Source organism: Nicotiana tabacum, chromosome 10, assembly GCF_000715075.1.
Source record: "Nicotiana tabacum cultivar K326 chromosome 10, ASM71507v2, whole genome shotgun sequence".
In the NCBI taxonomy this organism is placed as follows: Eukaryota; Viridiplantae; Streptophyta; class Magnoliopsida; order Solanales; family Solanaceae; genus Nicotiana; species Nicotiana tabacum.
In genome coordinates, this window is record NC_134089.1 from 67,518,807 (window position 1) to 67,544,571 (window position 25,765).

General features: G+C 37.1%; 1 protein-coding gene and 1 long non-coding RNA gene across 3 annotated transcripts; both read right to left on the minus strand.

Moving 5' to 3' along the window:
• Positions 1–4,064: 4,064 nt before the first annotated feature.
• LOC107777562 (uncharacterized) lies at positions 4,065–14,754 on the minus strand. Of its 2 annotated transcripts, XR_012695541.1 has the most exons (4): positions 13,710–14,754; positions 4,567–5,258; positions 4,389–4,456; positions 4,065–4,308 (listed from the first exon to the last, which is right to left on the minus strand). It is a non-coding gene; the product is annotated as an uncharacterized LOC107777562 (long non-coding RNA). The 2 variants fall into 2 exon arrangements; XR_001646212.2 differs by lacking the exon at positions 4,567–5,258 and having other exon boundaries at positions 13,710–14,715.
• A 279-nt stretch (positions 14,755–15,033) lies between these two features.
• LOC142164668 (uncharacterized) lies at positions 15,034–24,466 on the minus strand. Its single transcript, XM_075222954.1, has 2 exons — positions 23,715–24,466; positions 15,034–21,038 (listed from the first exon to the last, which is right to left on the minus strand). Exon 2 carries the CDS (start codon positions 20,249–20,251, stop codon positions 19,334–19,336), a length of 918 nt encoding a protein of 305 aa, XP_075079055.1. The 5' UTR covers positions 20,252–21,038; positions 23,715–24,466; the 3' UTR covers positions 15,034–19,333.
• Between the last annotated feature and the right edge of the window lie 1,299 nt (positions 24,467–25,765).

The window sequence follows — 25,765 nt, forward strand, 5'->3', positions numbered from 1 at the left end:
GATTCCACATACCTACTCCAACTTCCGGAATTCTATTCTGACCCCAATATCAAAATTTTCATTGCCAGTCAAAATCACCAAAGTTCCAACTCTCGCCAATTCATGCCTAATCCTACTAGGGACCTCCAAATCACATTCCAGATGCGCTCCCAAGTACAAAATCACCTAATGGAGCTAACGGAACCATCAAAATTCAAATTCGAGGTCGTTTACATATAAGTCAATATCTGGTCAACTTTCCCAACTTAAGACTTCACAATTGAGAAACATGGCTATAACTCTCAAAACCACTCCAGACCCGAACCAACTGACCCAACATATTATAATATAGCTGAAGAACACAAAAAGAAGCAAAAATGGGAAAACAGGGCTATAACTCTCGAAATGATCGGCTGGGTCTTTACAGTCTATAAGGTAAAAGATTAAAAAGTGTATAACATATGTACACTAGGTATATGGATGTGCCATCACCAAAAGAAAGGAATTTCTCGGCGTAAACGTGCGTTTAGGATTGTTTACGGTAATTGGGATAAGTCATTTACCGCTCTACCCTTGTATATGGTTGCTTTGCAACAATTTAACCCCAAGAGTGTTGTTGAATGGAAGCTTGAGCAGAGTCTAGGAATACCAGAATTCATATTCAGATATGTGTTTTGGGCATTTAAACCAGCCATTGATGGTTTTGTGCATTGTCGGCCGGTAATATTCATAGACGGCACTCATGTCTATGGAAAGTATGATATTAAGATGTTGATTGTTGTTGCAGTAGATGCTAATGGAAGCATATTTCCCTCGCATTTTCCATTTGTGCCAATGAAAGTCAGGAGACTTGGACATGGTTTTTGAACCACTTGAAGGAGCACGTTGTCAGACAGCGGTTAGGTATTTGTCTAATATCTGATCGGCATAGTGGGTTTTTAAGTTCTATATAGACTTTGGATACATGGAAGGAACCGTTTACCATTACTGTGTTAGGCACTTGAAGGCCAACTTCTAGTGGGCTCATCCGAACAAGAGCTTATAGGATTTAATATGGATGGCAGTAATAGATCATCAAAATGTAAATTCAGGAGGCGAATGGAATTGATTAGACCGGAAGACCCAGAAGCTTATCGTTGGTTGATGCAACATGATATTGATAAGTGGACTTTACATAAGGATGGTGGTAGAATTGGGGAATTTGACTACAAACGTGTCAGAGTATTTTGACGGATCGTTGAAGTCTGCCCGTGGATTGCATGTTACTGCCATGGTGCGGATGTCATTCAAGAAAATGACAGAGGTTTGTTAAAAGATCCCGAAGTACATCGTCCTTGTTGGAAAGGGGTGTTCAATTTATGCTAGAGCCAATGAAACAATTTTAGAAATATAGGAAGCGAGCACAGTGGCATACATATTTGCAATACTGCAACGAGCGAAATATTTTTGAAGTTCGCACTGATCTGCATCAAAGCCACGGTAATAATACCCACACCATCAATGAATCCAGAATATTATGTTCGTGTGGGAAATGGTTGATCTATTACTTGCCATGCTCACATGCTATGAAGTGCTTTCAACATACTAGTTTTGCAGCAACGAGGTACGTTGATAAAGAATAGAGTGTTTCTACATATGTAAACACCTACAGTGGCCATTTAAAATGGTATGTAACACAGGATTATGTATGTCGCCGGCAAGTGCAAAAAAGAACGTGTATATGGAACTAAATGGATGTTGGTGATACCGTTTATGCGCGTAAATATGGTATATGTTTCCAAATAGTACATGATCACCATAAATAGCCTTCAGTTGTTTTGGGCAGCGGTGGTAATTCAGCTCCCGGTGGCAGTTCATCCAATGTGCCCAATTTTCAAGGACAAACTTAGTGATCTGTTGCAGTAATTTTGTTGTACTATATGTCTATAATGGTATTGTTTGCGATATTTATGAAATAAAATTAAGTTTCCGATAGTATTAAATCTAATTGACATTTAGCATTGAAGATTCAATCCAACAATTAAAAATAAATTCAAGAAATAAATGACGATTTTTATTTGCCATTATCGTCACTGTCTGGCACAATTTCATTGTCATTGTCTTCACAACATCTTGTACGCATCCATACGGACCAAGGGCATCATAATCTAGGCTCCAGTTGACACACATTTCACGTATTTGATCGCTATCATCAATAAGACCACTTGCTTGATTTCTACAATAATATGGGACTCATACGTCCAACGTTTGCTGTAGAAACTTAGGTAGTCCCTCCCACTCGACAACTGTTGAAAATACAGGATAATCAATGTCTCTATGCAATTTTTCATTTTTTTAATAAATCCCAATACCGATCCTCCGTTCCTTGCATCATCCAGTGCATGATGAATGGCTAGTACCTTTTCCATCTCTAAAATCTCCTTCATCAAATGTTGTATCACTTCTGGTTCATCTTTATATGTGTTTGTTTGGAATGTTGCAGACAGTGCTTGTGGTACATCTATCTCATGCCAATGGTATAGTACTTCATAATCATACCTTTTTGAGTAAAGGGGAACCCATTATAGTTTTTCACCCCAAATTCGCATACCTTCAGCCTTTGTTGAATGCGCTTACCCCTTAATAATGTGCCCTGCAACTTTGAGATCAGTATGTATATTGATAGGATTATTTTCCAAGGGACGTAGAACACCATACCACTTGTCATCCACCAAATCAGTATAGCAACCTAGCATATTTTTTTAAGGTAGGGATCGATTGTGTTATGACGTGTTCCATGTGGATATGTTGAACTACCTTCAACTTTTTGCATCTTCTTAAACCACTTATTAAATGTTAGAGGCATTTTTGAAATGTTGAAATGGTTTTTGAATACTAGAATGTTGGTTTAACTTGAAAAGAACTAAATTGCACGAACTTGTACGTTAAACATAGCGCATCAATAAGATGTGTTATGTGTATTGTCATATCGACCTGAAAAAGTTGTACGGACTTATACCGTAAAGAATCATTAGCACGTGAAACGTAACGCATCAATAATATGCGTCATGTGTATTGTCATGTCGACTTGAAAAGGCTGCACAAACTTGTACCTTAAAGAATCATTAGCACGCGAAACATAACACATCAATAATATGTGTTATGTGTACTATCATGTCAACCTGAAAAAGTTGTGCGGACCTGTCTCGTAAAAAATTATTAGCACGCGAAACATATTGCATTAAAATATGTGCTATGTGTATTTTCATGTCAACCTGAAAAAGCTGTCAACCTAAAAAAGTTGCACGGACTTGTACCATAAAGAACCATTAGCACGCGAAACATAACGCATCAACAATATGTGTTATGCAATCTAAAATCACTAATAGCTGCCTATAAAAAAAACCGTGCATTCTGCATTATTATTTGCGGCTTAACCAAATGAAGAAAATAATTTTCCATAATTTTTCAAGTTCGAGCATTATGATATGTCTGGACACAATGACGTACACATAATGACGTACCAAGGTGTTACTGTGGTAAACGTGCAGTTTTGACTCCATGTTGGTCAAATTGCAATCTAGGTCGCAGACGTTGGATATGTAAACAAGTTGTAAGTTATTATAATTGAAAGTTATGTTAGTTAATATATTATTTATAACATATTAATTAGTAGTCTTTTGTTGTCATCCCCATTTGTAGGACGAAAACCAATGTGGTTTTGAAGAATGGTATGATGAACCCATTAACCAGGAATATTATAAATCATGTTTGTTAAACATTTGAAATCTGACCGGTGAGTACGAACTTCAAATCTTGAAACTCCAAGAACAACTTGTCATAGTGTAGGAGAAACTGAAGAGACAAAAGAAGAAAATAATTGGTTGGAAGAACAATTTCAGTGATTGAAGCAAAAAATAATGGGCGATAGTGACTAAACAAACACATGGATGTGTTAAGTGTAATTTTTTATATTTATGTTGTAAGTGTCATATATTATGTGTATTGTTTAGCGAATTTAAATTTATGCTAATCTATCTTATTTATTTAAGTTCTAGTTTTAAACTAACAAATAACCTGAAAAATAAAAACACACACGCTTATTATGTAAAACATCATAATTTTACTATTAGATATTTAATGTAATATATACAACTCAAAATACATATAAATGTATCTCATAGCCTATATTCTTTAAAACATTGGCTGGCCTAAGGCCCATACCATCTCGTCCGGCTATGCTATCGGAATCATCTCCATCACATCGCCTCTTTATTTGAGGATGCGATGCAATATGATCGTCAGGAAGGCTAGCAGGCTCAGTAGAAGTGGGCGTTGGGATATCATAACCTACAAAATAATAAGATATTTTAGTATATGAAATATAGAATACTAACTTACGTGTTAGCAAAAAAAATTAATGGTCTAACCACGGTCTCAGCGGGCTCATGAATAAGATCATCCATCTCCGGTAAGCGAGTATCGCACAATGTGGCCTCTGTTATAGGTGATGACGAAATATTTAAAAAATATAAATAATTTAGATATTACTGACTAATATATAAGATAAAATAAATTGAAGTAATAGTAATACAAATAAACCGGCACCTAAGTAGGCACACAATGCTCGGTAGGGACTTTGAGGTGCACTGGAGTAGATGAAGGTTAAAACATCTCGACCTGATGTGATGTCTACCTATATGTACATGAAAGATCCTCAGCAGCCCTCGATGAAAAGCCATAACTCAAGCTTCGACCTTTATGCACCTCTCGTATCAGACAATCAACAGCAACCCTCGATGGCTCTAGACGACTAGGAAAATAGTGATCCCAATCATACTGTGTAATGGCGGTGCCTGCGATCAAAACTAGAGCTGACAAGGTAACCTGTGAAGTCCGTGGTGACAGCTAAAGGCTAAATGATAGAATACCATGATAAGCATTGTGTGGCTCAGGGTAGTCACCCGGATGATCCTCTCCAATATCCTCCAAGGGTGCCTCAACGCCCCTTTTCCGGGGACCTCATCCTTGAAGACCACCACGACCACGTAGGCCACCCCTTCTCTGGCCATACATGCCATGTCTAACATGTACTAGGGCCACGTGTGGCCCATGATGGTACTCCTCAGGCAGCACATAAGCAACCTCGTAACCTAACCGCGCATCCTCTTGGGCAGCTCTCAATATGTAAGAAGCAAGATCAGCAACCCGACGACCAAACCCGTGCACAACTATCGCTCTGTCGCCTGTAAGTTGTAGCATCTCCAGTCCCAACTGGTAGAAATGGTGTAAACCAGTAGCTTGCATAGGATACAAAATATTTATTAAGGAAGGATGTTAAAGTAATGTAACATGATAAGTAACTATACCAAATAACATACTAGTGCACCATGTCTCCCGGCGTATAGAACGTACCGACCACCATTGCGATGAACGGGATTCCAGATTAGAAGGCGAGTTATGCGGCGATACCAAACCATGTACTCATGTTCCCCGTCAATATGGAGGGTATGGCAAAATCAGGCCATATCTCTTATCCCAATCCTCTATTTGGGCCTCTAGCCAGTCCAAGTATGTCTGGTCGACCTTGCTACGATCATCCACTCGTAATGTGTGGAATGCTAACTAGGCAGAATAGGTATAAGCTTGCGTCGACCAAATAGTCGAAGGACTCGCTCGGTGGCATATTAATCACCTATATCGAGACATATAAGTGGGACTAAAGACATCCACATAGCTCGAACGTGAGAGCATCTGGCAATCCAGCGATAAGCTCGTCACTGTATGGCCTCCATATGGACTATTTATTAAACAAGAATCATGAGTAAACGCAAGACAGATCAAGCATTTTCAAACAAACTTAGTCATACATTTACCTTAGCGTCTTCAAGTAAATCCAACAAATCCCTATAATAAAGGAGATGATGTCTAGCCTCGACCTCGCGGGAGCGGACTCGCCTATCTACCTACCTCCTAGCAAGTGGTAGAAAAGGTAGAGGTGGTGCATCTGGAGCTATTGGTAGGAGAGGTGGATGGATTTGCATGAACCGCTCCCAAGCCCAAACCTATTATTGATTGTGGACATAAAATTTAAGTTATTTTGTACTATCTCTGTTATAATCATGAAAGAATTGATAATGTTATCAAATGTAGTAGTGGTATAAAACTGGCAACATCTCTAATGGTGCCCATGGATGACTAGTACAACTACCTATAAAGGTAGGCTAGAACAGCTCCACCCTTGTTGTAAGTAGGTAACTCATCTAGCCACTCCAGATGATGTAGAAATCGCAAACTAACGAGGTTTCCTGAAGTGTTGAGGAATAGAATACCACCAAACATCATCAGTAGCAATAGCCTCGTCTACCGCTCGATAGCCTTTACCGATGAGTCATTAGTAATCTCTGCGTACAGGGCCACCAGATGTTGCCTAACGGGCGACAACTGCAATCAACTAGCACCACTCATAGCAGTCGGCTCCGCAGGCTGAAAATCGGTGAGCCTCTACAACATATGTAGATAGTCCTCTCTCGTATAATCCCTAAGAGCATGCGGCTAACTGACAATCATACCATCAACGGGAAACCCAAATATAACCTCCACGTCCTCTAGCATGATGGTAGCCTCGCCGATAGGTAGATGAAATGTGTACGTCTCTGGTCACCACCGCTCTATCATAGTCATGATCAGGGGCTAGTCGAACTACGACCAACCGATCTCTATAATCTGGTAAAACCCCATCTGCTCAAGGCGTGTAACTGTATGGGTGGTCCCTAATGAACTCTCAAAGATCTTCTATACATCTAGGGTGGAAGGTCTGGGACAGCAAATGTCCATCCCATATGTGTGAAGACCTACGACCACTTTGGAGCAACAGCAGCTCTCGAACAACAGGTCCAGGATGCACAGGTGGAGGATCTATGACGATGTCTGTAAAGTAAATAATATTAATTAAAGTATTTTTCTCTTTAATCGTTTAACATGTTTAAATACATTGTGATATTTTTTATATTAATATTTAATCGATAAATTTTCTATATTATCACTTCGGGTGATAAATAAAACAATTATTTATATGTTAGTTTCTTCGATTTTTTGACTAAAATTCGGTAGGATTATGTTTACTTTTCTTAACTAATCACGATATTTTTAATAATTATTCATATAAAAATACTAAAAAGTTAATACTAAATAATATTCAATATATTTAAGAAGTCACATATCCAGAAGATGAAGGTAGCAGAAATGAGGATGTTGAGGTGGATGTGCGGGCATACTAGGATGGATAAGATTAGGAATGATGATATTCGGGAGAAGGTGTGCGTGGCCCCTATGGATGACAAGATTTGGGAAGCGCAGCTCAAATGGTTCGGGCATGTAACGACCCGGCCGGTCATTTTGGATTGGAGTGATGTGGGATCACCCGCGAGTGTATGTTGGAAGTGTGCACTCAGTAACGACCCGGCTGGTCGTTTTGAGAAATTAAGCTCTATCCGGAGGCGTAAGGTCTGGAGCAGCTTCATATTATGGGTATCGACTTGCGGCATGGTTGAATTCACTTAACAGATAATTCAGAGTCAAATTGGAAGAAGGAATCTAGTTTTGGAAGTTTAAACGGTGAGAATTTGATCAGAATTGGAATTTTGAGTAAACGGCCCTGGAATGGATTTTGGATGATCTCAACAGCTTCGTATGGTGATTTTGGACTTGGGCATGCATCCCAATTTTGGATTTGGAGGTCCGTAGGGTAATTTGAGGCGTTTCAGCGAAAGTTGGAAAAGTTGAAGCTTGGAAAGTGGAGAAGTTTGACCCATAGTTGACTTTTGTGATATCGGAGTTGGAATGCGATTTCGAGAGTTGGAACGGCTCCGTTATGTCATTTTGGACTTGTCTGCAAAATTTGGCGTCACTTCGGGTTGATTTGATAGGTTTCGGCACAAGTTTTCAAAGTTGGAAGATTTGGAAGTTCATAGTTCGATTCATGGTGTGATTCTTCTTTTCGGCATTGTTTCATATGATTTGAGACCTCGAGCAAGTCTGTGTTAGGTTATATGACTTGTTTGTGTGTTTAGATGGGGTCCCGGGGCACTCGGGTGTGTTTCAGGTGTGTTTCGGATAAGGGCGTCCATTCGAATCGGTTTATCGATAAATCGAATCGATTATTTGTTGACTTATGGAGCTCAGTTTTTAGCGATTCCTTGAGGGTTTTTCATACAAATCGATTGGGTAAGTGTTCTTCATCTAGAATCTAACATATTCCATGATTTTATCTTCATTTTCATCATTTAATTTGTGTTTTGGGTTGGGAAAAATGTTAGTTTTTGAAGAAAATTCCTAAAATGAAAAATCATGATTTGAGGGACCAAATGGTATCAAAATTTGATAAATTTAGTATGGTTGAACTCGTATCGGAATGGGTATTCGATTTTTATAAAATTTGTCGGGTTCCAAGGTGTGGGCCCAGGAGGTCGACTTTTGGACTGATTTTTGGATTTTGTTAAAGATTGAGACTTCATGATCCGGAATAGTTTCTTATGTGTTTTATTTGTGCTTTGAAGTTAATTTGGTTAGATTTGAGCTGTCTGGAGGTCTTTTCACTCGAGAAGTGCATTTTAGAGTATCGGTTTGTTGTCTTTGAGGTAAGTATCTTGCCTAACCTTGTGTGGGGGACTTCCCCTTAGGATTTGAGTCTGCTATGTTGATTGTAGTTCATGTACGCGAGGTGACGAGTGCATGCTCGGACTTATTTGTGGAAAAATTGGCTTTTTAGGGTTCTTAGGTCCTTATATTCACTGTGTATGAATGTGTACTTGATATGCGTGAGTTTTCCACTTACTAGTTTCACGTCTACATACTCTAATTGGAATTAGTTGCTTATGATTTATTCTTATTGCCTATTTGACTCTTATTTTGCTTAACTAAAGATTTTTACCTCTTTTATTGTCATGCTATCTTTCATAACTGCTCGTCTTTATTGGAAATCATTATTATCTCCCCTGTAATTGTTTAGTCTTAATTGAGGTTATGATTATCTTCCCGTTGCTCATCCTTAATTGAAATTGTAGTATATTCTTCGTAAATTGCCCAACCTTAAAAGAAGTTTAGATATCTTATATTTAGTTGACATTTCCTTATTTGGAATTATTTGATTCGTGTTAGCTTCCTTGGTGTTGAATTACATATTGTGGGATCGTTGCTTCATATTATTTTCTCCCTTGTTGAGTTGTTCTTATTACGCTTAGTATTCTCTATTGTGGTTATTCCTCGTGAGCTAGTTTTACCGTCTCTTTGTGATCGAAAGTTTTTGAGTTAATTTACTTGTCGTGTTCTTGTATATGTTGTCATTGCTATTGTTGTACTTGTTCTGGTGGTGCACGAGGTTTCTACCGTGCAGTTGTTGATATTGTGATGCACGAGGTTTCTACCGTGCGGTTGTTGTTATGGGATTGCACAAGGTTTCTGCTGTGCTATTGCTACTATTGATATATTGCACATGCGGCGTGACAAGGTGGGGTATGTATAGATATGCTTATATGTGGGTTGCGCATGTGGTGAGACAAGGTGGAAACATTATGATGCACATGTGGCGAAACAAGGCGGGCACTTATTATGTTATTATTTGTACACATTGCGAGACAAGGTGGGCTATGTCAGGGATGATTGTAATGATTTGTGATGGCCTGGGGGCATTCTTGTTGTTTGATATTTTGTTGTGGTACGCTTACTTGTATGAGCTTTATCTCGTGGAAGTTGTGAGGAAATATATTACGTGTTGTCTGTTCTTTTCCTTATGCTTATTAGCTGGTAGAAACTGTGTTAAAGCACTTGCACATGCATACACGTAGTTGAACGCTCCTATTGGATGTGAAGTCCTCCTGATTTTGCTGAGTATAGATGCACACCCTTGTTTACTTGTTATATATGTGAGGGTAGCTCTAGTTAGCAAGTGAGTTGTCAGCATGACCATGAGGTGTGATGGGGGCACAGGATGTCAAGTGTTAGATTTCAGGTACTGGGACTCGTGAGCTATAATTTGTTCGAGATTCGGTACTTCATGGAAATTGTTGGATAAGACCTGATGTGAACATTGTCGTAGGATTTGAGTTATTGCTTACCTTTACTGTATTGTGAATTTAGGATTTGGGTTTATGTTTTCGCTCGCTCTTCTATGTCATTATTTTGATATTTCCGTTGTTACTTGTTGTTTTCTTCCTTATTGTGATTGTAGTATTGTTAGCCATTTCATGTAGTTTTTATAGATACATCATGTTCCGTTGTTTCTATATTTATACAGTTTATTGGACCGGTAGGTGTCTTGATTGTTCCTCGTCATTACTCCATCGAGGTTAGTCTTGATACTTACTAGGCATCGCTGTGGTGTGCTCATGCTACTCTTCTATACATTTTTGTTGTGCAGATCTAGGTATCGATCATTAGTAGTTGTACGGATCATTGTCGAGGAGACTCAAGGTAAACTTGATGTTGCGTTCGCAGGCTTCGGAGTCACCTTCTTACTTGTATTCAACTATTTTCACTCTTTTCCGAACAGTTATATTTAGAAGTGGTAGCTAACTCTGAAGAGCTTATGACTTGTACTACCAGGTTTTGGGAATTATAAATTTTGTAGAGATTTCTGCTTTAAGACTGTTAAATTTCATTTATTATTGTGGTATTTCAGTATGAGTTAGGCTTATCTAGTCCCTAAGACTAGGTTCCATCATGATACCCAAACGGAGGGAAAGTTGGGTCATGACAGGGCATGTTGAGAGGAGAAGCCCAGATGCTCCGGTAAGGAGGTGCGAACGGCTGGTTGTGGAGGGCACGAGGAAAGATAGAGGGCGGCCTAAGAAGTATTGGGGGGAGGTGATCAGGCAGGATATGGCGAGCCTTCAGATTTCTGAGGACATGGCACTTGATAGGAACATGTGGAGGTCGAGTATTAGGGTTGTAGGTTAGGAGGTAGTTCGGTCTTGCCTTATGTCATAACTTTGTGGGATTAGTTTGGTAGGGATACTATTTTGCTTTTGTTGTGTATCTTTTTTTTGGATTTCATGTTGTTCCTATTTTTCTTATTATTTCTGTGGTATTACTATTGTTGTTGTTCTTATTTAATTCATATCGATTTGTTTGTTAACTTTTATATTTTACACATAAATCTCTCATAGTCTCTTTGTACTGTCAACTAATTATTTTATAATTCATATCTAATATTTGATCGTCGTCTAATAATATATTTAATAAATACTTAATAATTGATTAATATTTGATCCATAATTAAGTACTCTAACCGGGTTAGTTGATAAGGGCAGGTAGTTTTTATTGTACACTAAAGAATCCTAAAAATCACTAAAGTTACACTACTCTAAATGGCCATAAACAGCATCAACTAATATAAATTAAAATTATTATCAGTTCTACCAGACTAAACGACACTACATAACAATAAAAGGCACAACATAACACTAAAGGACACTAAACAATAATAATGTCACATATTTTTATATGAACAACAATAAAGTCACATATAACACTAATTATTCAATCAAAAAATAATATACAATTTTTCATAATTTTTTGCACATAAATAAACTAATCCGGGTAAAAAATAAAAAATAAATATATCAAAAAACGATCACAAAAAGCATACAATACAGTAAAAATAATTAATTAGACAATTATATACATGAGTTATACTACAAAAGTAATGTGGAATACCTCTTTTTAGAGTTTTTTGAATTGAGAAAGAATGAAGATTTGACCACCGAAACAGGCAATAAAAGGGCTCCACTACACGACAACACCTTGGATCGGGTGTTAGCTCGCTAAAATAATAAAGGGGCAAGATTTTTTGGGACGGGTGGGCTCCAATGGAGCTTTAAGGTTTAAAATGGGGGTGGGGAACCATTTTTGGGATTTTGTCCCGAAGAAGACTAGCCATTTTTTAATACAGGTATAGCACATATATTTGATACACTATATCTATCTGTCTTTTCAACTTTAGGTATAGCACATCTAATATATGCGTTATATTTGTACGTTGACCGCCCTTTGAAAATCAGGTATAGTGCATGTATTACATGTGTTATACCTTAACGGACAAATGTGTCCTTAAGGTATAGCGCATGTAAATCATGTGCTATACACAAAATGGTCACCATTTTTTCACCTATTTTTGTGCTTTGAGTCCAAAAAAATAATACTTTGGTTCCGCACTCTCTACGTAGTGATGACTACTTCATCTTTTGGTTTGACTGTACTGTGAATAGGACAAATAATACAATAATATGCAAAGTGGCCCATATACATTTATTAATTGGCCTTTGATTCTGAAACAATAGGATCCTGATTTCAGGATTAGCAATGAACCAATTCATTTAGGTTGTCTTCCCTAGCTTTTCCAATTCAATACCGGATTGCTCAAAATTTTAGGAGGATAGCAGATTCCTTAGGTAAGCTTATCTATACTGATAAATTTACAGCTCGGGGGAATACAATCTCATATGCTCGAATGCTAATTGAGATAGATATATCGCAATCACTACATATATATATATATTGTCACACCTTCTTTTTACCACCTGAGAGGGGGAAATATAGGGAGTTTTTTCTAATTTAAGTGACAATCAAAACGGGATTATTTATATTATTCAGAGTCGCCACTTGGAATAATTTATGGTGTCCCAAGTCACCGATTTAAAATCCCGAATCGAGGAAGTTGACTCATATTTATGGTCTGCGAACACAGAAATCCGGGTAAGGAATTCTGTTAACCCGGGAGAAGGTGTTAGGCATTCCCGGGTTCCGTGGTTTTAGCACGGTCGCTTAACTATTAAGATTGGCCTAATTATCTGATTAATTACACGTTTTAAACCTACGTGCATTGTTTTAACTTTCTAACCGCTTTTTAATGTTTTAGGAAAATTCAAGGTTGTTTAAAACACATCGTAAGCCATGCTACATGAAATGTACCCGCGGTTCACGACACGTTTTATTTAACCTTATTGGAAATTGGAGCCGGGTCACATGAAATGCACACCCGGATTTATAACATGTTTATTTCTATTATTATTATTCAAAATTATGGTAGGGTCACATGAAATGCACACCCGAATTGAGTTTTACGTATCGCGACCATGCCAAGGGAATCGTACCCATAGCCACGATAATTATTATTAATCGTGCCAAAAGCATCTACGATATTTTCATAAGCTAATTTTTCTGAGTTCAAGACGATTGTATAGGAGTCCACAGTTATGGAGTTTATTGTGGACAAATGTATGATTTTAGCTATTATGAAAGTGGGCTAGTTTATAGCATTATTAATATTTGGTCAAGTAGTATTCAATAGTACATGCCCAAATTTTAATATCTTGGCTAGCCAAATTGTCATATGCACCTAGTATCAACCTTTGGTCCAAATACTACCCTACCCCCAAATCCCCGTCAATCAGAAGAATGATTAATAAATGAGCACTAAAATGCCTTATAAAAATAAAAGCCATCATGAAAATAATGTAAGCTAAAATAAAAGCGCAAATAACAAATTCTTTTCACATACAAGTGAAGCAAATAAATAAGATACTGAAAATAAAGAATAAGGATGGCCTTTGACGTCATGTTAACAAGAAGATTATTCAGTGTTATTTCATAAAGAGTAAAGAACTTCATTCAAACTGATTCATAATTCAAAACACCAAGGATCATGTATTTCAAAACAAATACTGTAACAAAGCAAAATCAGAAAAGCAGACCTTCAATGCAAGAACGTGACTTTGTAGATTTTGAAAGTCAACGACGAACCCAAAGGCGGACCTCGAACAGAACCTCATCGGCAACCTCAAAACTTGGCCGAAACTTTTAGAGAAGTGGCTAGTTTTGCTGCAATTCAAGGCTAGCGTCACGACTATTTTGGAGTAGTGTTAGAAGCCGCTTTGGAGGTGGCGCTAATAGAGGTCTTTTTGAAGGACAGTTGCTGCGTTTTTACAGCTACTTTAGAGGACATGACAATGGTTCAAAGATCTATTTTATTGTGTTTGGTGGCAGTTCTTGAAGCTACATTTCAGCTGGGTTTTCAAGGAGTTTGGATGGTGTTTTGTATGGCAATTTGCAGTTGATTGATCGAGGTTGAGGCGCCACTGGCCGTTTCCTCGTCACTCTGTTATTTTTCTAAATCCCCTCACTCTGATGACTTTGTTTCGTGACCCTTTTTACCTGTTCCCCTTTCTATTTTAACTCTGTTTTCTGTCCAGGCCCCCCCTCGTCCGTTTGTGTGTTTTTCATGTGTTCTATGGTAGAAAAATGGAGGAGGATTTTAGAGGAAACGTGAAGAAGATGGTCGCCTCTGTTTTCCGTTTTTCCTTTCTCGATCTGTTTCTTCTCCCCCGGTTTCCTCCTCTCTTTTTTCGTTCTTTTTTTTTAATATTTGAAGCTCTCTATTTTTTCTATCTGTCTCCTCCTCTCTCTCTATTCCTTTTTTTTCCCAACCCTCTTTGTGTGTGAGTGTCTTTGTTATATAAAATTTTCGACCAATGAATGGGGGCTTGGAGAACAAGAAAAACAATATTAAAAATGTATGGTCCCCTCCAAAGGAAGATGCCAAAATTAATAAGTTGATCAAAAGGAATCAATCTGTTAGGTGAGCACGTGAATTTAGGGGGAAATGGGGGCCGCTTTTCTTTCTTATTTTTGCCTTTCACCTTTTTTTGCTTTTTATTTTCTTCTTTTGGTTTTGAAAATGAATTAAAAATAGTTTTATAAAGATACTAGTATATTTAAGATAATAAAATATTTAGAGAAGACATATAGTTACTATATTAATGAAATTTTAATACTACTCAATATATACTAAAACGTACAATTTTAAAATTAAACTAAATAAATATATATTTTTTGAACTTTTTATTCTTATCTTTTTTTTTTGAAAAATAAAATGCCAAAACTATTTTTGTATTTTTTCAATAATAAAATTAACTAGACAAAATATCAACTAGCTAGAATGAGGAAAAATATTTTTGTAAATTTTCGTTTTTGTGATAAAATAAAGCAAAAGAGTAAAAATGAGTTGAAATAGCTATATTAGGCCTAAATTAAATATTTACGTGCTAAAATATAAAAAATCTTGGGGAGGGTCAAAAATCACATGTCTACAGCTGCCCCTCTTTGACTAGAAAGACGAAGTATTTTCAGACAAAGAACGACTAGACAGGTTTTTTGACCCGACCCTTATTTGGAGAGACTTAAACTAAGAGAGAGCGGAATGTGATCGAGCCCTGGTATCTAAGCTGCCTACATATCCTTGGCTATAAAGGAATCAGTCCACGTGTAGTTCAGAGGTGAGTGAGATGATGGAGTATGCCGAGGTGGAGAGCTGGTCGAGGTGCCATTTCGCCGAGGTTCCGGTCCGCGGTCCTGATGTTACATCAAAAATCAAACCATGAAAAAGACTAGCTAAGCCTATCAACTACGAGTTACAAGATTCATATCTATAAGTCTTCTGAAGCTTGATCTTGAGTCTTGGGTGGTTCTTCATGCAGACTTTAGATTTGAACCTTGACGTTTGCTAGTTGCAGGTGCTAGTTCATTCTTCTTCAGCTTTTCGAATCAAGACCAGGCATGCAGTGCTTGTGACCTCGGCCATGTCTTGAGTAGCCCACATCTTTTATCAACTTCTGCATTTGAATTAACTTCTTGCCTTTCTCTTTTTTTTTGTGACTAACTTCTGTTGATCACCTCGGACTATTGACTCACATTCTTGCCGCGAGCTTCTTTTGTTGCTGACTTGAATTGTATTCTGAAGTGAATTCTTTTATTATCCAGGAAGGCACCTGATTGCTGAATTGAACCGTCTTCTCTTGTTACTTGACACGATTTTCCCTTACACCTTGAACTATTTTCCCTTGAAACTTGAACTGTCTTCCTTCGAAACTGCTTTCCCTTGAAACTTGAGTTGTCTTCCCTCGAAACTACCTTTCCTTGAAACTTGAGTTGTCTTCCTTCGAAACTACTTTCCCTTGAAACTTGAGTTGTCTTCCTCCGACACTGTTTTCCTTTGAAACTTGAGTTGTCTACCCTTGTTCTCCAGGTGGACACCTGATTGCTGAACTTGACCTGTCTTCCTTTGAAACTTGAACCATTTTCCCTTGTTCTCCAGGTGGGCGCCTGATTGCTGAAACTTTCTGTGTTCCCTTGTTTTCCATGTGTATGCTTGTAATCAAAACCAACAAAACAAACAAAATTTTCACCCCAGTTTACACTAGGAAGATTTGTGAGTTGTTAACAATATTGTAAACCACTTATACTATTGATGCAATGATGAGTAAACTAAAGACTAGACTAGGATGTACTTCTCCTAAAAGTGATTGAGCTTGCGAAAAACTATAAACTAAGCTTGACTAACGTAAAGACTGACCTTATTCTCCAGGCGGGGCCCTCTGATTTCAGGAAAACTAAGCATTGATAATATTAAGAAAACTAAAAATTGACCCCCTTTTTTTCAAATCCAGACTTCCTTTTTTCAAATTATCCTAGGAGAAAATTCGTCCGACTAGGTTTTCTATCTTAGGAGAAAGATTCATCAGACTAAGACATTTATCCTATGAGAAAATTCATCAGACTAGGTCCTTCTTTCTCTTTTTTTTCTGTTTTTGGTATCTTAGGAGAAAGATTCATCCGACTAAGACGTTTATCCTAGGAGAAAATTCATCAGACTAGGTTTTCTATCTTAGGAGAAAGATTCATCAGACTAAGATTTTGATCCTAGGAGAAAGTTCATCAGACTAGGTCCTCTTTTTGTTATCTTAGGAAAAAGATTCATCAGACTAAGATTTCTATCCTAGGAGAAAGTTCATCAGACTAGGTCTTCTATCTTAGGAGAAAAATTCATCAGACTAAGATTTTGATCCTAGGAGAAAGTTCATCAGACTAGGTCTCTTTTTTGTATCTTAGGAGAAAAATTCATCAGACTAAGATTTCTATCCTAGGAGAAAGTTCATCAGACTAGGTCTTCTATCTTAGGAGAAAAAAATGTGAAGATCAATGGCAAATTTTTATGCATAATAGCAAGACAAATAAAGGCCAAGATTTGAGAAATTTTCCTTTGTCGGCTCTTCTCGTCTTTTCCCCTTCTTCTCTTTTTTTTGTTTTTTTGTTTTTTTTCATTTTTCATTTTTTTTTTCTCTTTTTGAATCACTTTCCCTACACCGCTTTGTTCTTGTTTCATACAAAGAAAAATTTATCAGTTTTAAAAATGGTGGTCGGTTTGTGGCCTTGAGTCTTGGGCAGCTTGGCTTCTGCTCAATCAGCTTGAGTCGGTCTCAAAAGACTTTTGTTCTGCACCAACTCTGATTGTTTCACACCGGTACCATTTGTATTTGTGGTTCAATCAGCCTAATCCCAACTGGAGATCTTTGCTTAGGTGACTTTTTCTGATATCTTAAATGACTTCCTGCTTTTGAGCAATTTGTCTGTCAGGGAGAATCACCAGTTATCTTGCTTGCGCCAAGTAGGCTGACAAGAGTCTTTAGGGGGAGCCTTTGCATGAATCCTCAAGGCATGTTGACAGTAACAACTGAGTGTGCTGGCCAAATTCACTTTGTGCAACTGAAAAGCTGGTAGCAGATTTTGAAATCTTTTCTTGCTTGTTCTGACAAGGACTGACTCAGAGTGAAGGACACAATAATACAAAGAAACAAATATTAACAAGAAATGACCCCTGTCGGAAGGACAGAAGGAAGAGTTTTTTTTTCTTTTTTTTTAAATAACTAGCCTTAATGATCATGACATGCATTTGGACTCAACGGCTTGATCTATCAAACTAATCCAATCTTTTCTTTTGCCATACTTATGAGCTTTGAAGTCGGACTTGTTCGTACCAATTCTTTGCATCAGCTTCGCGACTCACCTTCAACTAGTGGTGCCCCGAAGGATTTTCACCTACAAGCCTCTCTCATTTATTCATCTCTACTTACCGTCGTCTTACTGTGCCCGTGAGGGTTTTCACTAATAAGACTCTCTCATTTTTTTTTCCCCTCTTTTTGTGAGCAACTCGACGATGTTCTATGTCGTGTGACAATTGTTGCTCATTGCATGCGTCTCCTGGCATTCTTGAAGGCATATTGGGAGGTCTTTATTTGGAAAGTTTTTAGATAGGGTTGGAAAGAAAGGTCGGCATGAAGGCTCAAAATAAACTCAAAATGAGGGGTTGTAAACTTACAACTCTTGGAATCGACTCTTTCAAAAATAAAATAAAATCTTTGCCCCAGTTTCAGATGCTAGGGATTTTGGATTTTTCTATTTTTTCTATTTTTTTTCTTTTTCTTCTAAATTCTTATTTGGTTGGACCGAACCGTAAGGCTGCCTACGTATCCTTATTTTAAAGGAATCAGGTCTAACGTAGTTCAAACATCTGACCTAACTATTTTTTTCATTTTTCTTTCTGTTGTTTTTTCCTTTCTTTTCTTTTTTCTTTTTTTTTCTTTCTTTTTCTTTTGTTTTCAAAACAAGTTGCCCCAGCTCCTATTTTTTGGGGCATGGACCTTTGACAATTCTTTTCTTCTTCTTTTTTTGAACTTTATAAGAATTGCCCCAGTTTGTACTCTTGGGACATGGATTTTTTTTTTGACTCTAAACTTGATTCCAAAAAAGGGTAGTCAAAGAAAATAACACAGGCTCAAAAGGGGTAACAAAGGATATAAAGTGTTTGGGTAGCAGAAAAAGGGCTTCCCAACCTCGACAACGTCAAACATGGTATCTTTTCGCGATCACAGCATTGACGAACATGTCGGTCTTCTTGGTGTGTCGTGGTCACAAGACATTTTTTCATCCCTTAGTGACAAACTTTCCAACAAACTTCAATTGAATAAACATCTTCAAGCCTGATTTTCACCATGATTTAAAGGTGAATTTTACTCGACCTTAGTTCCAAAGTATTCCAACTCTTTATTCATCCTCAAATGTATTTTTTTATTTTTTTTAGTTATCCAATTATAGATAAAAATCAGTTCCTAAGATCTGGCCAAAATTTCTACATGCATGTCATGTCATTAGAACTAGCGACAAAAGAACTAGGAACAGAATGACACAAAAGGACAAACTGTATTTTATTGAGTAAAGGATAAAAGGGTTTTACAACTAAACAAGCAACCCAAAATACGAGTTACAACCCTAAAATAACCCGAATAATGAAAATAGCAACAGAACAGACAGACAAGACTCACACAAACAGAATGGAGGGATAGAAGAATTTGACTCAATAAAACAAACAAAATCTGGATCACAACCCTGAAATAAACCAGATAATAAAAACAACATCAAAACAAGCTACCAAGATTCCTTCCTAGTGAGGAGAGAATGACTTTTCAATTGCTAGGCTTGATATTTAGCCACAAATTTGCTCATCAGAATCAGCAGAGCCTTCTCCAATTTCAAAATCAATAACTTCAGTTAGCAAATTCCTGAGAGGATTCTCATACTCCCTATCACCACGCATCATCCCCACAAAGTGTGCATCATCATGTGTAGGTAAAGGATTCTGCACAATATTCTGGGTGTCACTGTCTTGGATCACAATCATGTTTTCCTGGATCATCCTTTTTATTTCTCTTTTCAAATCCCGACAACTTTCAACATTGTGCCCCTGGGCATTGGAATGGTATTCACACCTTTTAGAAGGGTCAAAGCTTCTTGCACGTGGGTCCACATAATTTGGAGGAATGGGTTCAATCATGTCATAATGCTTTAATTTCTCAAACAAACTTGCATAGGACTCTCCTATTGGTGTAAAATTATCTTTCAACTTTTGTTCCCCTCTATACCTCTGGCCTGGATGTGGGTTATAGGGTACCTGAAAATTTTGTGGAAGTTGGTGGAGATTTTGTGATGCTCGTGCTCGCCTTCTGGGGTGTTTTGGTGGCTGGACAACATACTGATGTGGAGCGACAGAGTATTGTGCATTCTGGGGTAGATAGCAATGCTCAGGGGAGTCATGGGAAACCTGATGAGGTTGCGCATACCTTCGATGTGTTTTCCTGGGGCCTCTTCTCGAACCTGTTGTCATCATGATTTCTTCATCCTTCTCATTCGTGCCACTGAAATTATCGGATTCAATCGGGACAGCCTGAGTTGTGGCTTTGAGAATTGCTTGACTTATAATTTTGTCTGTCTTAAGACCATTCTCAATCATTTTCCCCATTTTGATTGCTTCCGAGAAAGATTTACCCACTGCAGACATCATATTTTGAAAATAATCTGGCTCGTGAACCTGAAGGAAGATAGTGATTAACTCGTGCTCATCCATGGGTGGCTTAACTCTGGTCGCTTACTCTCTCCATTTAATGGCATATTCCCTTAAACTTTCAGTTGGTTTCTTCTTCAAGTTTGAAAGGGAATTGCGGTCTGGGGCAATGTCAATGTTGTATTGGAACTGTTTAACAAAGGCATGTGCCATGTCATCCCAGACATACCAGCGAGACGTGTCTTGATCCATAAACCATTCAGAGGCTACTCCCGTTAGGCTTTCCCCAAAATAAGCCATCAACAATTCTTCATTTCTTCTCGCACCTCTCAGTTGATTGCAATACCTTTTCAGGTGGGCTATGGGATCTCCATGTCCATCATACTTTTCAAATTTGGGAGTCCTGAAACCAGGCGGCAAGTGTACATCGGGGAACATACATATACTTTGAAGGCAACACTATTTTAACCCGCCAACCCTTGCATGTTTTTCAACTGTTGTTCTAAGTTTTTCACTCTTTGGGTCATTTCTTCCTGTACCATCTTTCGGGCAGGCTTCTCAATGTTTGCAGGAAGATCAAATGAGTACGAGTGGTACTCAGGAGAGTGGTACTACTCTTGTTGTGCAGCAAATTGTGACTCATGACGAGGCTGTCCTTGACCACTGGCTCATGCTTGACACATTTCGATCATTTGCTGTTTCAGTACTCTATTTTTCTCAAACACAAAAGACTCTTGTTGAACCCTCTGACCCTGAGTCTCTTGAGTACTTGTAACAGTTTCGATGTCAGTTATCATTTTTCCTTGGATCTTGCATTTCCAGCTTACCACAAACCGACCACCTCAACTTTCTTCACAATTCAAAACAAAACACACGTTAGAATGGACTCAGTCAGTCCTTATTATTATCAACATTTTTTCACTTTTGTTTTTCATTTTTTTTTCATTTTTCTTTTCAATGGTTGATCGAACCTGATGTGGGTTGTTTACGTATCATGTGGGAACATGAATCAGATCGTGTGTAGTTCGGGAAGATCATGAATAAAGTAAATAAACTAACTTTTTTTTGAATTTTTTATTTTATTTTTTCGAAAGAAAGACTTATAAAGAAGAAAGGGAATATTTTTGGATTTTGATTTTCCTTCAGCATTTTTGCAAAGAAAGACTTCTAAAGAAGAAAGATTTTTTTTTTCCTTTTTTGAATTTCGACTTTTATTGTTTTTTTTTGGAATTTCAATAAAAAAACTTCTAAAGAAGAAAGAAAAATATTTTTGCATTTATGGATTTTTATTCTGAAGTTAGGAAAGAAGTACTTCTAAAGAAAGAGAAAGTATTTTTGAATCTTGAATTTTCTTTTCAATTTTCGAAAGAAGAATGAAAATATTTTTGTATTTTTGGAAGAAATTAAAAGAAAATATTTTTGTATATTTTAAAAAAAAAAAAATTAGGGTGTAAAAGAAAGGGTTTCTAAAGAAGCAAGTAATGGAAAATATTTTTGAATTTTTTGAAAATTATGGGCCGGAACCGATGAGGTTTGCCTACATATCTCACATCCGGTAAGAATCAGACCCGCGTAGTTCGCCTAGTTTTGACAGAACAAAAGAAAATATGACTTATTTTGAAAGGACTTTTCTTTTCTTTTTTCAAAATTTCAACAGAATTTCAGGGTAATTCAAATACCTACCTCTCACTCTCTTTTCTTTTTTTTCGATTTTCATTTTTTTTTTCATTTTCTTTCCCTATTCTAGAAGCCAGTCAGCATGCAAGCTGAAATAGATAGATATGCAAGTAGCACGTAAGATGTATCAGGATGGTCTTTTAATTTGGGTGCACCTGTCCTAGACAGACCCAACCCTTGTGTTGAGTCTCCAAAGTCAAATGCACATGATGCAAACAAACGTTCCTACTAGGGATCCGACATGAGGCTGAGTTATTCTAGGTTCAAAAACCTGGGTATTTGTTCTAGACTTATGTACCCGAGCGGACGACTCGAGCCGGGGGGCCAGCGTATCGGGAATACAGAAGCTTCACCGGCTTTGCTACTTGTCTGAACCTCGTTCTAAAATTTGGGATATGACTCTAACATAAGATAAGTCACACGAAGTGCACACTCCTCCATGATTTAGAAGACTCAGAGAGAAGAAGGGTTTCGTAGCAATTTATATACAGTCCAAACAATATTAAAGCGGTAAAAGCGGCATTTAGCACATTAGGCTCAACATGTAAAAATCAGATAATAAATGAAGCCAACTATAACAATTCATCTAAGCTCGAATTTTGAACCCTGAACCAAAGATTCTGGGTTCTTTTCCCCAGCAGAGTCGCTAGAGCTGTCACACCTTCATTTTACCACCCGATAGGGGAAATATAGGGAGTTTTTTTCAATTTAAGTGACAATCAAAATGGGATTATTTATATTATTTAGAGTCGCCACTTGGAATAATTTATGGTGTCCCAAGTCACCGATTTAAAATTCTGAATCGAGGAAGTTGACTCTTATTTATGGTCTGCGAACACAGAAATCCGGGTAAGGAATTCTGTTAACCCGGGAGAAGGTGTTAGGCATTCATGGGTTCCGTGGTTTTAGCACGGTCGCTTAAATATTAAGATTGGCCTAATTATCTGATTAATTACACGTTGTAAACCTACGTGCATTGTTTTAACTTTCTAACCGCTTTTTAATGTTTTAGGAAAATTCAAGGTTATTTAAAACACATCGTAAGCCACGCTACATGAAATGCACCCGCGGTTCACGACACGTTTTATTTAACCTTGTTGGAAATTGGAGTCGGGTCACATGAAATGCATACCCAGATTTATAACATGTTTATTTCTATTATTATTATTCAAAATTATGGTAGAGTCACATGAAATGCACACCCGAATTGAGTTTTACGTATCGCGACCATGCCACAGGAACCGTACTCATAGCCACAATAATTATTATTAATCGTGCCAAAAGCAACTACGATATTTTCATAAGCTAATTTTTCTGAGTTCAAGACGATTGCATAGGAGTCCACAGTTATGGAGTTTATTGTGGACAAATGCATAATTTTAGCTATTATGAAAGTGGGATAGTTTATAGCATTATTAATATTTGGTCAATTAGTATTCAATAGCACATGTCCAAATTTTAATATCTTGGCTAGCCAAATTGTCATATGCACCTAGTATCAACCTTTGGTCCAAATACTACCCTACCCCCAAATCCCCGTCAATCAAAAGAATGATTAACAAATGAGCACTAAAATGCCTTATAAAAATAAAAGTCATCATGGAAATAATGTAAGCTAAAATAAAAGCGCAAATAACAAATGTTTTCCACATACAAGTGAAGCAAATAAATAAGATACTGAAAATAAAGGATAAGGATAGCATTTGACGTCATGTTAACAAGAAGATTATTCAATGTTATTTCATAAAGAGTAAAGAACTCCATTCAAACTGGAATTCATAATGCAACACACCAAGGATCATGTATTTCAAAACAAATACTGTAACAAAGCAAAATCAGAAAAACAGACCTTCAATGCAAGAACGTGACTTTGTAGATTTTGAAAGTCAACGACGATCCCAAAGGTGGACCTCAAACGGAGCCTCGTCGGCAACCTCAAAACTCGGCCGAAACTTTTAGAGAAGTGGCTAGCTTTGCTACAATTCAAGGCTACCGTCACGACTGTTTTGGAGTAGTGTTAGAAGTCGCTTTGAGGTGGCGCGAATGGAGGTCTTTTTGAAGGACAGTTGTTGCGTTTTTACAACTACTTTAGAGGACGATGACAATGGTTTAAAGATCTGGTTTATAGTGTTTGGTGGCAGTTCTTGAAGTTACATTTCAGTTGGGTTTTCAAGGAGTTTGGATGGTGTTTTGTATGGCAATTTGCAACTGATTGGTCGAGGTTGAGGCACTATTGGACGTTTCCTCGTCACTCTATTATTTTTATAAATCCCCTCACTCCGATGCCTTTGTTTCGTGACCCTTTTTAGTTGTTCCCCTTTCTATTTTAACTCTGTTTTCTGTCCAGGCCCCCCTCGTCCGTTTGTGTGTTTTTCATGTATTCTATGGCAGAAAAATGGAGGAGGATTTTAGAGGAAACGTGAAGAAGATGGTCGCCTTTGTTTTCCGTTTTTCCTTTCTCGATCTGTTTCTTCTCCCCCGGTTTCCTTCTCTCTTTTTTCATTCTTTTTTTTAATATCTGAAGCTCTCTATTTTTTCTATTCGTCTCCTCCTCTCTCTCTATTCCGTTTTTCTCCCCAGTCCTCTTTGTGTGTGAGTGTCTTTGTTATATAAAATTTTTGACCAATGAATGGGGGCTTGGAGAACAAGAAAACCAATATTAAAAATGTGTGGTCTCCTCCAAAGGAAGATGCTAAAATTAATAAAAGGTTCAAAAGGAATCAATCTGTTAGGTGAGCACGTGAATTTGGGGGAAAGAGGGGAAAATGGGGGCCGCTTTTCTTTCTTATTTTTGCCTTTCACCTTTTTTTGCTTTTTCTTTTCTTCTTTTGGTTTTGAAGATGAATTAAAAATAGTTTTATAAAGATACTAGTATATTTAATATAATAAAATATTTAGAGAAGACATATAGTTACTATATTAATGAAATTTTCTACTCAATATATACTAAAACGTACAATTTTAAAATTAAACTAAATAAATATATATTATTTGAACATTTTATTCTTATCTCTTCTTTTTTTTTGAAAAATAAAATGCCAAACTATTTTTGTATTTTTTCAAATAAAATTAACTAGACAAAATATCAACTAGCTAGAATGAGCGAAAATATTTTTGTAATATTTTCGTTTTTGTGATAAAGTAAAACAAAAGAGTAAAAATGAGTTGAAATAGCTATATTAGGCCTAAATTAAATATTTACGAGCTAAAATATGAAAAATCTTGGGGAGGGTCAAAAATCACATGTCTATATATATATATATATATATATATATATATATATATAGAGAGAGAGAGAGAGAGAGAGGAGTCTAATGGAAGTGTAGGATGCAAATGATTAACTATGAATGGAAGCTTATTAATTGCCAAGATTGTCTTCGAATTGGGAAACATAGTGAAAATTGTACGGCTAATGTTCTAGTTGATCCAATTCAGAAACCAAAGGAGAAACGTAAATATTTACCCATAAAACGGTACAGTTGAATATATACGTGGTTTATAGACAAGTAAATTAACTTGATCCAGAAATAATAGATGAATTAGATAAAAATATAATACTTAGCCTTGAAATAGAGATAACATGACAGAAATAGTAGTTCCGGGAGCAGGGTTCCTGAGCACAACAGCAATGAAATCAAGAAACAAGAATATAAAATTATATTAAGCTTTCAATAGAGTGCAGCATACATTTTTCCAAAATGTTCATGTCCTTTACAATGATAATAGAGCTCACTATTTATAGTTGCACCTAGAGAACAAAGGTCCTAGGATCAAGCACCTCTTTAATGTCAATTATGAGGGCCATTGAAGAATGTGTAACAGCAGTATTGAAAGGTATTTTCTTTTGTAACGGGCAGTGTACTAAATGCTGTAGAATATTCTTCATTAAATGCTACCGGG

Bases quoted from the DNA above. Each gene is read 5' to 3' on its own strand.
- LOC142164668 (XM_075222954.1), bottom strand. From the start codon at position 20,251: ATGGATGAGCACGAGTTAATCACTATCTTCCTTCAGGTTCACGAGCCA.